We start from the raw sequence: 12,581 nt of genomic DNA on the forward strand, positions 1-12,581 counted from the left end.
TAGGAAGGTACAACGCCTTCCAGAGTTTGCTGCCATATAAGGGGAGCAAACCCAGTGTTTACATTCTGTAAGGGTGTGCAGTGTACACTACTTAGAATGGCTAGGTAGCTCCATTGCCAGATGCTGGTGCTAGCGAGTGCTAGAAAGAACAGCCCTTGTGTACAGGAGAGTGCAGGGATTGGGATTGTGTCCCATCTGTGTGCAACAGACATAACCATGTTGGAGGCTCTTGGGCCTTCCTCCCTTTTGCATTCATGTGGAAGCCTGACAAAATCTGCTAGAGCTGGTTGACTTTTTATTTTTATTTTTTAATTCTTTTGCAACAAAAATCCCTTTTTACCAGCTTTAATTAATTCTGTTTTTACTTAATGATTTTTTTATTCATTCAAGATTTAGCTTTCAGATGTTCTTGTTGTTCTTACTATAGGGTTTACAGGGAATATCTGTAACTTTGCAAGAAAGAAAGAAAGTCTGGGATTGTCTCTGGAGCGAAAGCTGACATTTTTATCTTATTCATACTGGTCCAGAGAGAAATTAAATGTGAAGAATGATTCAAATATTTAACCCACAACCTGTTGCTGAAGAGGATTTTAACTAGGCATTGCAGACACCTGTCTCTTCTCTTATCCCGTTGCTGCTCTGTGATCTGGTTTGTTTGAAATGCATTGCTGTCATCACTCTTGTAACGGGTGTGCCGGTGTGTCTATCACATAAATTACTTCCAGGTCTAGTATTAATGAAAATGTTTGTTGGCAGTCCCAACTAAAAGACTGAAGTATGAAGACTTAACTACTCTTACCCCCTACTGGTGGTCACTCTAGGTCAGATTTGCGGGCACACTGGTGATGTGGTGAAGTGAAATCCTGTCTCACTATTGCTTTCTGCTTTCCTGTTCTATAGTTAAGAGGATTTCTCTTTCCAGGATTGCCAATCTGGCACTCTTCACAAGCACAAATAATTTTTAAAGTCTTCATGGTTATTGGCTAATACAAACTTTGGGAAACGTAGATAGCTGGGTTTGTGATGACTGGGAGAACCGTATGGTGACTTGTCTGCCTGGTGCGAAGGTTGCGGATCTCTCGAGGCATCTACACAGACTTATCTGTAATGCTGGGGAGGAGCCGGTGGTCATGGTACATGTAGGTACTAATGACATAGGGAGGGGTAGGAAAGATGTCCTGGAAGCCAAATTTAGGCTGCCAGGGAAGAGACTGAAATCCAGGACCTCTATGGTGCCATTCTCAGAAATACTCCCAGTTCCACGCTCAGGGCCAGATAGTCAGGCAAAGCTTCTAAGTCTCAATGTGTGGATGAGATGATGGTGTAGAGAGGAGGGGTTTACATTCATTAGGAACTGGGGAAACTTCTGGGATTGGGGGAGCCTATACAGGAGAGATGGGCTCCACCTAAACCAAAGTGGAACCAGACTGCTGGCACTAAACATTAAAAAGGTTGTAGAGCAGTTTTTAAACTAGGAGATGGGGGAAAGCCGACTTCTGCAGAGGAGCATGTGGATCGGACACAGACTTCTCTTAGGGGAGAGTCTGATGATAGAGAATCTCCAGGTTATAGTCAAGAGCAGAGGACGGAAGAGGATAATGTAAGGGCCGGATCAGATGATAAACAGTCACATAAAGAATCTCGCACATCAGAAAAGGGCAGACAAATAAACGGGGACAAGTTTTTAAAGTGCTTGTACACAAATGCCAGAAGTCTAAATAATAAGATGGGTGAACTAGAGTGCCTCGTGATAAAGGAGGATATTGATATAATAGGCATCACAGAAACCTGGTGGACTGAGAGCAATCAATGGGACACAATCATTCCGGGGTACAAAATATATCAGGACAGAACAGGTTGTGCAGGGGAAGGAGTGGCACTATATGTGAAAGAAAATGTAGATTCAAATAGAGTAAAAATCTTAAATGAATCCACATGTTCCATAGAATCTCCATGGATAGAAATTTCTTGCTCTAATAAAAATATAACATTAGGGATCTATTATCGACCACCTGACCAGGACCGTAATAGTGATGATGAAATGCTAAGGGAAATTAGAGAGCCTATCAAAATTAAGAACCCAATAATAGTGGGGGATTTCAATTATCCCCATATTGACTGGGAACATTTCATGGGGGATTTCAATTATCCCCATATTGACTGGGAACATTTCACTTCAGGACGAAATGCAGAGATAAAATTTCTCGATACTTTAAATGACTGCTTCATGGAGCAGCTGGTACGGGAACCCACAAGGGGAGAAGCAACTCTAAATTTAATCCTGAGTGGAGTGCAGGAGCTGGTCCAAGAGGAAACTATAGCAGGACCGCTTGGAAATAGTGACCATAATACAATAGCATTCAACATCCCTGCGGTGGGAAGAACACCCCAACAGCCCAACACTGTGGCATTTAATTTCAAAAGGGGGAACTATGCAAAAATGAGCAGGTTAGTTAAACAGAAGTTAAAAGGTACAGTGACTAAAGTGAAATCCCTGCAAGCTACATGGGCACTTTTTAAAGACACCATAATAGAGGCCCAACTTCAATGTATACCCCAAATTAAGAAACACAGTAAAAGAACTAAAAAAGAGCCACCGTGGCTTAACAACCATGTAAAAGAAGCAGTGAGAGATAAAAAGTCTTCCCTTAAAAAGTGGAAGTCAAATCCTAGTGAGGCAAATAGAAAGGAGCACAAACACTGCCAACTTAAGTGCAAGAGTGTAATAAGAAAAGCCAAAGAGGAGTTTGAAGAACGGCTAGCCAAAAACTCCAAAGGTAATAAGAAAATGTTTTTTAAGTACATCAGAAGCAGGAAGCCTGCTAAACAACCAGTGGGGACCCTTGACAATCAAAATACAAAAGGAGCTCTTAAAGACGATAAAGTCATTGCGGAGAAACTAAATGGATTCTTTGCTTCAGTCTTCACAGCTGAGGATGTTAGAGAGATTCCCAAACCTGAGCTGGCTTTTGTAGGTGACAAATCTGAGGAACTATCACAGATTGAAGTGTCACTAGATCTGGTTTTGGAATTAATTGATAAACTCAACATTAACAAGTCACCGGGCCCAGATGGCATTCACCCAAGAGTTCTGAAAGAACTCAAATGTGAAGTTGCGGAACTATTAACTAAGGTTTGTAACCTGTGCTTAAATCGGCTTCGGACCCAATGACTGGAAGTTAGCTATTGTAACGCCAATATTTAAAAAGGGCTCTAGAGATGATCCCGGCAATTACAGACCAGTAAGTCTAACATCGGTACCGGGCAAATTAGTCAAAACAATAGTTAAAAATAAAATTGTCAGACACATAGAAAAACAAACTGTTGAGCAATAGTCAACACGGTTTCTGTAAAGGGAAATCGTGTCTTACTAATCTATTAGAGTTCTTTGAAGGGGTCAACAAACATGTGGATAAGGGGGATCCAGTGGACATAGTGTACTTAGATTTCCAGAAAGCCTTTGACAAGGTCCCTCACCAAAGGCTCTTACGTAAATTAAGCTGTCATGGGATAAAAGGGAAGGTCCTTTCATGGACTGAGAACTGGTTAAAAGACAGGGAACAAAGAGTAGGAATTAATGGTTCTCAGAATGGAGAGGGGTAACTAGTGGTGTTCCCCAAGGGTCAGTCCTAGGACCAATCCTATTCAATCTATTTATAAATGATCTGGAGAAAGGGGTAAACAGTGAGGTGGCAAAGTTTGCAGATGATACTAAACTACTCAAGATAGTTAAGACCAAAGCAGATTGTGAAGAACTTCAGAAAGATCTCACAAAACTAAGTGATTGGGCAACAAAATGGCAAATGAAATTTAATGTAGATAAATGTAAAGTAATGCACATTGGAAAAAATAACCCCAACTATACATACAATAGGATGGGGGCTAATTTAGCTACAATGAGTCAGGAAAAAGATCTTGGAGTCATCGTGGATAGTTCTCTGAAGATGTCCACGCAGTGCGCAGAGGCGGTCAAAAAAGCAAACAGGATGTTAGGAATCATTAAAAAGGGGACAGAGAATAAGACTGAGAATATATTATTGCCCTTATATAAATCCATGGTACGCCCACATCTTGAATACTGCGTACAGATGTGGTCTCCTCACCTCAAAAAAGATATTTTAGCACTAGAAAAGGTTCAGAAAAGGGCAACTAAAATGATTAGGGGTTTGGAGAGGGTCCCATACGAGGAAAGATTAAAGAGGCTAGGCCTCTTCAGCTTGGAAAAGAGGAGACTAAGGGGGAATGTGATAGATGTATATAAAATCATGAGCGATGTTGAGAAAGTGGATAAGGAAAAGTTATTTACTTATTCCTATAATACAAGAACTAGGGGTCACCAAATGAAATTAATAGGCAGCAGATTTAAAACAAATAAAAGGAAGTTCTTCTTCACGCAGCGCACAGTCAACTTGTGGAACTCCTTACCTGAGGAGATTGTGAAAGCTAGGACTATAACAATGTTTAAAAGAGACCTGGATAAATTCATAGTGGCTAAGTCCATAAATGGCTATTAGCCAGGAAGGGTAAAGAACGGTGTCCCTAGCCTCTGTTCATCAGAGGATGGAGATGGATGGCAGGAGAGAGGTCACTTGATCATTGCCTGTTAGGTTCACTCCCTCTGGGGCACCTGGCATTGGCCACTGTCGGTAGACAGATACTGGGCTAGATGGATCTTTGGGCTGACCTGGAACACGTTCTTATGTTCTTATGAGAGGGTGTAATTTGAATCCATAGCCAGGGAATCTTTATGTGGTTTCAGTAACATGTAAGATCAATAACATTGACCTTTCCTTAACTGCAGGCTGAGTCTCTTCCTAGTCAGATCTGGAACTCTAGTAATCAGGCATTTGGGGATGAGACTGGGAGCTTCTTAAGCATATTCACAGAGTAACCATGGTATCTTTTTATAAGGGTACAACTGAAGGACAAAGCTTGGGAGTTCTCAAATTTGAGATCAAGGTTTGGTTTTACAATCAAGGCATCCTTTTCATTTGGAGATTACCACAATGGGAAAATAATAAAATATGAGAACAAAAAATCCCCTAATATGTGGCTATCATAACCTAGTCCCAGATTTGGACCTTAGCGTCCAAAATATGGGGGTTAGCATGAAAACCTCCAAGCTTAGTTACCAGCTTGGACCTGGTAAAGCTGGTAAAAATTAGAGTGTTTTGGGGCACTCTGGTCACCCCAAACCTTCCCTGGGGACCCCAAGACCCAAATCTCTTGAGTCTCACAACAAAGGGAAATAAACCTTTTCCCTTCCCCCCTCCAGGTGTTCCTGGAGAGACACACAGAAGCAAGCTCCGTGAATCTAACAGAGGGATTCCACCCTTCCCGTTTCCAGCCTTGGAAAACAGAAGTACCGAGAGCTAATCTCTCTTTCCCCCTCACCCAGAGGGAATGCAAAGTCAGGCTAGTAAATCTAACACACACAGATTTCCCCCTGACTTCTTCCTCCCACCAATTCCCTGGTGAGCACAGACTCAATTCCCTGGAGTTCCCCACTAAAGAAAAACTCCAACAGGTCTTAAAAAGAAAGCTTTATATAAAAAGAAAGAAAAATACATAAAAATGGTCTCTCTGTATCAAGGTGACAAATACAGGGTCAATTGCTTAAAAGAAATATGAATAAACAGCCTTATTCAAAAAGAATACAATTCAAAGCACTCCAGCAACTATAGACATGTAAATACAAAACAACAAACCATCTTTGTACTCACAACTTGGAAACAGAAGATTAAAAAGCAGGAAATAGAAAAATCCTTCCCATAGCTGAGAGGGACAGGCAGAAGACCCAAGAACAAAGGACTCACACACAAAAAAACCCCTCCACCCAGATATGAAAAAGTCTTGTTTCCTGATTGGTCCTCTGGTCAGGTGTTCAGATTACTTCTTTCCAGGTGTAAGAGACATTAACCCTTAGCTATCCGTTTATGACAGTGGCATGAAGGCAGCCATTATATTTAACAACTTTCGTTTTGTTTGTTTTTGTTCTGTTAAGAAGTTTGGGCTCTAACCCTAAGCCTTGTTCTCTCCCTATAGAGCTCTACAAGGGAGAAATTCCAGCTTCAAGATGGAACAGTTCTCTCGCTTGAAGAATGTCAGTGCATTTCCTCAGATTACAATTTAAATTGCTTAGTGAATCTGGCATAAAGATCCACAGAGACAGGAGTATGATCTTTTCCCCCTGCCAATAAGCAGGGCCCTGACCTGTATACAAAGGCTTGTATGTCCTTTTTTGAATAATCGGCTGGATAATCGGTGTGGCCCTCGTGTGCTTTTTGCACCTTTCCTCCAGCTGGAAAGTGAATTTTCATTTGATAGATAATCTAAACTGAACTCTAAATTTCCCTTAAAGATTTTCTTGGAAAGATATTATTTGTGTACAAAGCAAACCAAAAAAGCTGTGTTAATGAGTGAACAAAAGAAGAGCTCAGCTTCTGGGTGCCTGCTATATTTGAAAACTAAAAGTGTTAGCTATCTCTGCTCATTCTTGGCAACAGAGAGAAACAAATATCTAGATCTGAATATGCCAGTCAAACTCATCTTTTTCCTGCAAAATAGATGAACTTAGAGAAAGTAGCACCAAGGAGTGCTAAAAAATTATCCTGGTTTGCTGAGTCAGTTCAAGCTGTTGAATCAATAGATTTATCTTGGTCAAAGATTGTTGACATCTATCGGTATGTCTACACTGCAGTTAGACAACCGTAGCTGGCCTGTGCCAGCTGCCTCGGGCTCACAGGGCTCAGGCTGTGGGGCTGTTTAATTGTGGTGTTGATGTTTAGGCTGGAGCACAGGCTCTAGGACCCTGTGAAGTGGGAGGTCCCAGAGCTCAAGCAGCCTGAGCCCAAATGTCTGCACTGCAGTTAAACAGCCCCTCAGCTTGAGCCCTATAGACCTGTGTCAGCTGGCACAGGCCAGCTATGAGTGTCTAACCGCAGTGTAGATACATCCTGAGTCTGTCTTCTGTTGTGGTCTCAGTGTGTATTGTCAAATTTCTTCTCTCCCATGGTTAATTGCAATGAGAGATCATCAGGGGTCATGACATAAATGTATCTGACATGACCCCTGTTGTGATCAACAGTTATTCCAACATGTTCTAAAATTGTAAGAAAGCACTTGAGTGTAAAATAAGGTGCAAAAGTTCACAAATCTGGAGGCATATGTTGAGTTGTCTGCTGTTCTCTGCTATGATGGTCTGAAATTATACTTTGCACACAAATGGCTTCTGCAGATTTATTGTAGTGTGGTTTGCAATTTTGCTTAACTTTTTGCAGAGGCCTGCTGGAGTCTTTTCTGGCTGCTGTGGTAGAATATGGCATCTCTGAAGGTGAATTGCAGAGCAACAATAACAATAAAATCAGAAAAAATGCCTAATACACCTCTACCCGGCTATAACACGACCCGATATAACACGGGTTCGTGTATAGCACGGTAGCAGCGGGGCTCAGGCAGCGCTTTAAAGAGTCCGGGGCTTTGGCTGCTGTGGGGAGTCCCAAGCCCTTTAAATCACCACTGGAGTCCTGTCACTGCTACCCCAGGGTGCGGCCGTGGGGCTTGCCGGCAATTTAAAGGGCCCGGGCTCCCCGCAGCAGCCGGAGCCCGGAGCTCTTTAAATCACCGCTGGAGCGCTGCCACCCTTACCCTGGGGCTGAGGCAGCGGGGCTCGCCGGTGATTTAAAGGGCCTGGGGTTCCCCGCAGCGGCTGGAGCCCAGAGCTCTTTAAATCACCGCTGGAGTCCTGCCGCCCCAACCCTGATATAACTGGGTTTCAGCTATAAAGCAGTAGGGATTTTTGGCTCCCCACGACTGCATTATAGCAGAGTAGAGGTGCACATGTTAAGTCTTTAAGACTTATATATATAGAGAGAGAGTATCAGATCTTCACTTTCTGTGAGAGGACCTGAGTAGTAATTCCCAAGAGCAGGGAAGGACAAAGGAAGAATGCTGAATCTTAGATAATTAAAGTAATATTTTCCCTGTGGTTACTCCAACATTCAGCATATACTCTCTCCTAAAGTGAGAGAAGGCAGAATGGTAGCTGAGGTTACAGCCTCATGCATCATGATGTCTCAGGTCCTCCAGCAAAGAGCGAGAAGTGAGGTATTCATATTACCTTAGATGGAAAAACAAATTGAAGAAAACAATGTTTAAAGCAGACTTTATATGTCATAGAGAACCAGTTAAGAGCAAAACTGAAAGGTTTAGGGCGGTTTTGGTGTTTTTTCCCAGTTTACTTTTTCAGTCATGTTGCTTGTAAGAAATAATAGTTTTATAAAGAAAATAGTGGATAGCTTCAGAACTTCTTAAAATAATATTTGTGGGATAAATAGAGAAGGAAGATACAATATTGACTAATTATAATGATTGAGTTTATGTTGGGGTTTCTAATTTTATTTATTTATTTATTTAATTTCAGGGACATCACCCAAAAGCTCCTTATTCAGTATCTAAACAGTGGGGCTCTTTGTGGACAGCATCTCAGGATTGGAAAGTGCTGAGGAAACCTTAACTAACACATGGTCTTGCAAATGTATCAGTGCTTATAGCACTACTGCAATTCCAAGACTTGAAACAATGTCAGATAAGGAAGACTGTTCTTATTAGTGAATATTTAAAGTATCCAGAAGTAATGCTTTTACACTGTAGATACTACCTTGAGAGAAAATCTATTTTCAAAACTCATCAAAACTAATTTTCCTGATAACACTCAACAGTAAACGGCCAGTCACTATTAATTATTTTGATGGTTATTTTCATAATAGTTGTAGGCTGAACTAGTTTGGTTTTCATAGGTGCCTTTAAATATTCAGACTTCTATCTGATTCTCTTTGGTTTGACAATGGGGCGGGACATTTACTGAAGGATTTCTTCTATTTCTTGTTTTTTGCCTGGTCTTTCTCACAGAATTTTGCAACATCTGCTCTTAGTGCAGAAGAAAACTAGGAGATATAGACACAAGCTAAGTTAGCCTTTAAAAAAAAGCCAAAACTATTTGTTTGAGTTGATTTATCTTTTCTGGATCAGTTCACCTTCTCTTTATCTGCAAAACAGGCCTGTCACCAGCAGTGGCAGTATGTTTTAACCCTCACCTAAAAGGCTCCCTCTCTAGAGATGAGAGGCAAGTTCAGAGTCGAGTTCATTCAACCATCTGTCTGTCTATTGAGACTGCCAACAACGGTGTCAGTTGTGGTGGATTTTTGATATTATCACATGCCTAACAGAACCTGGACTGAGACCACTAACTCATTTCATTTTGTTAACCAAACAGCATCTTATATGAATAACTTTGCATTCACAGTAGACTTGAGCTGGATTCAAAAGATTGATGACTACTAGTAGTGGTGAAGAGTTCTGCTTCCATTATCAGTCCTAGTCTAACCCATTCAATTTCCATGCTGAATACTCTTAACTCTTCATATCTTAAAGGAATACATAGGTCATTGACTAAGTGTTATGATTAATTCAAAAAAGTGCACCATTTAAAATCCTCTTGGCTCAGTGCTGTCTATTTCATGCATAAAACGAAAGAATAACTAGTATGAGAGGGAATTCCAGAGTTACCAAACAAAGTTAATTCTACAGCCATTGCCAGCACAATAAGCTGAATTACTACTCACACTTACAAAGGTTGATAATGTTTAGGAATCAGCTAAAGATACCACTGAATAGTTCTGTGCCACTATATTCTGAGAATGCAGCTACATTATAAGGATATTACAAAACAATTAGCCTAATACAACATAACTTAATTATATTCTATCCTTTGCTCCATGGCAAAGTTTCTGTCATTCCAAAGGTAAGTGGCCCAATTACCTCTAGCCATGAAAAGAACTAGGGGAAAGGAAACCTCCGTGAAGTTCCCCTCACAGCGTTTTCCCTGATTCATTCTAGTGGGTAGGGTTTGCATACCCTTTGACAGCATTTTTGTCTTTGGATGCAATGGGTCCTGGGGAAATCCGCAGGGTCAGCCCTGTTTTGGGGCTACTTTCCCCACTCCAGTTCCCTGAAGACACAGCTATTTTTCCTGGGCTGACAAAGTCTCGAAGGGAGATTTCCCACTTCAGAAGGTGGGGGACAGCACAAAGGTTAAGGCTGCTTTGCAGGCCTTAGAGGGAAGTGCATTGCACTGCACACTGACTCTCCCTCTCCTAGTCCTTCTGCACCTGTGGATTCTCAACACTGCAGAGGGCTGGATCCTGGCCACATAGGGTGAAAGGATTGTGTGTCATGGAGCAGTCCCTCAATGTGATACATTTTAGGGGAATGACGACTCTGGAGACTAAAATGTAACTCAGGCACATGAACTAAGGGAAAGATCAGAACCAACATTTTTAAACTTGTAACTCTGCACATTATAGTAGAGGATAAGTAGAACTGTATAAGAACTTTATACACTTCTTCAAAGAGAGTTTTTAAAAGGTCCATTCATTATTTGATGTTGGGGAGGCCGTGACCCCACTGCAGTGACTTGTCTGACTGACTTTAAGAGAAGCTGTGTAAGTCCTGTTTGTCTTGGCTGGCCTAACCTTGATTTTTTTTGGCAGAGATTGTAAGTTCTGGCTTTGCTGCATTTGTTTTGGAATAACTAGCTAGACGACCAGCTAGATGTGGCTGATGTGCTCTGGAGTGCTTTCTTTTTCCCCTCAGGTATTCTAAGTGCCAACAGTATGCTTGGTCCTGTCATGTCACAAACACATTGGCCATGCCTGAAGGACAATATCATTTAAAAGCAAAGATCTGACAGAAATGTTCATGGAAATCCAAAGAATGACTTTATCACAGGCTGGCTGGCCTTTAAGGGTTCAGCCTGTGACAGATCAGCTACCCTTCCTCACCACCAGCTGATCCTAATTGCCTGGAGATCATGTGGCTCAACTTAGATATCAGACCCAGCTGCTGGGGGAGAGCTGGAGATTTCCATAAAGAGCAAGGTGAGCTTAGCTGGAGTCAGGAGACCCAGAAAAGAGGAGATGGGACATGTCTTCTCTCTGAGAAGCAGCCAGAGGGAAGGGTGAGAAGTGGAAAGGAGAGAGGAGCAGACAGGGTGAGCTGGAAGCCTGACTGGAGATAGGTACCTGGATGAGCTGCAGCCTGCCTGAACTCCTGTGGGAGGGGAGGAGTGGGCCATCTCCTGGCTATTGGGGTTGTTTGAGGCATAAGAGCAAATGCTGAGTCATGGGAAAGACTATGAAGGCTGAACTGTGCTTGTGAGGAAGACAAGGCCTGTTGGGGCTAAAGATTCAGTTCTCATATTTTTAGTTGGATTTCAATAAAGAATTTTGCCTCCCTGGAAGGAGCAGGACTTTGCAGAGTGGTCTGGCTGGAGGGATAGAACACTTGCAGCTGGAGCAGGCCAAAAGACATGGGGAAATTGAGGTAAGGGTTCTGCAATACCACATCTGGCCAGTAGAGGACAAACTGAAGTGGCAACTCTACCAGAAACTTGTTGACTGTTTTTTCATAGGTTCATAGATTCTAGGATTGGAAGGGACCTCAAGAGATCATCGAGTCCAGTCCCCTGCCCTCATGGCAGGACCAAATACTGTCTAGACCATCCCTGATAAACATTTATCTAGCCTACTCTTAAATATTTCCAGAGATGAAGATTCTACAACCTCCCTAGGCAATTTATTCCAGTGTTTAACCACCCTGACAGTTAGGAACTTTTTCCTAATGTCCAACCTAAATCTCCCTTGCTGCAGTTTAAGCCCATTGCTTCTTGTTCTATCCTTAGAGGCTAAGATGAACACGTTTTCTCCCTTCTCCTTGTAACAACCTTTTATGTACTTTAAAACTGTTATGTCCCCTCTCAGTCTTCTCTCGTCCAAACTAAACAAACCCAGTTCTGCCTGCCTGCCTTCATAGGTCATGTTCTCTAGACCTTTAATCATTCTTGTTGCTCTTCTCTGGACCCTCTCCAATTTCTCCACATCTTTCTTGAAATGCAGTACCCAGAACTGGACACAATACTCCAGTTGAGGCCTAACCAGCGCAGAGTAGAGTGGAAGAATGACTTCTTGTGTCTTGTTTACAACACACCTGTCAATGCATCCTAGAATCACGTTTGCTTTTTTTTTGCAACAGTATCACACTGTTGACTCATATTTAGCTTGTGATCCACTATAACCCCTAGGTCCCTTTCTGCCGTACTCCTTCCTAGACAGTTTCTTCCCCTGTATGTGTGAAACTGATTATTCCTTCCTAAGTGGGGCACTTTGCATTTGTCTTTTTAAAATAGTGAGTATTAATTCAGAACAGGGACAATATTTTAGTAGAATTGGTTGATATGTCTTAAAAAAAAAATTTTCCTTTAAAAAAATGACTTTTTTTTACCAAAACAAAATTTTCCATCAAAAATTTTCAGCATTGTTGAAATTTAACATTTTATCACAAAAGCTGTTGGGGTTCTAAATTTTCATCAAAAACCCTATCGAATATGTTATCAATAACTGGATTTTGTAAATGAAAATTTTCCATAATGTTTTTTATCATTTTTTATTTTTAAAATAATTGGGGAAAACATGAAAAAATGGGGGAAAATATGGGTGTGTTTTGAAAACTTTGAAACAACAGCA

The 12,581-nt window shown here is 41.5% G+C and overlaps 1 protein-coding gene across 1 annotated transcript in view; it reads left to right on the forward strand.

Moving 5' to 3' along the window:
* The window catches only part of NT5DC1 (5'-nucleotidase domain containing 1), a 238,906-nt gene that overhangs the window by 205,418 nt on the left and 20,907 nt on the right, over positions 1-12,581 (forward strand). Inside the window, 2 exon segments of the mRNA XM_030556165.1 lie at positions 8,423-8,465; positions 8,468-8,582. Of these exon segments, the coding sequence (XP_030412025.1) occupies positions 8,423-8,465; positions 8,468-8,582 (158 nt within the window).

This window comes from Gopherus evgoodei, chromosome 3 (assembly GCF_007399415.2).
Source record: "Gopherus evgoodei ecotype Sinaloan lineage chromosome 3, rGopEvg1_v1.p, whole genome shotgun sequence".
Lineage (NCBI taxonomy): Eukaryota > Metazoa > Chordata > Testudines > Testudinidae > Gopherus > Gopherus evgoodei.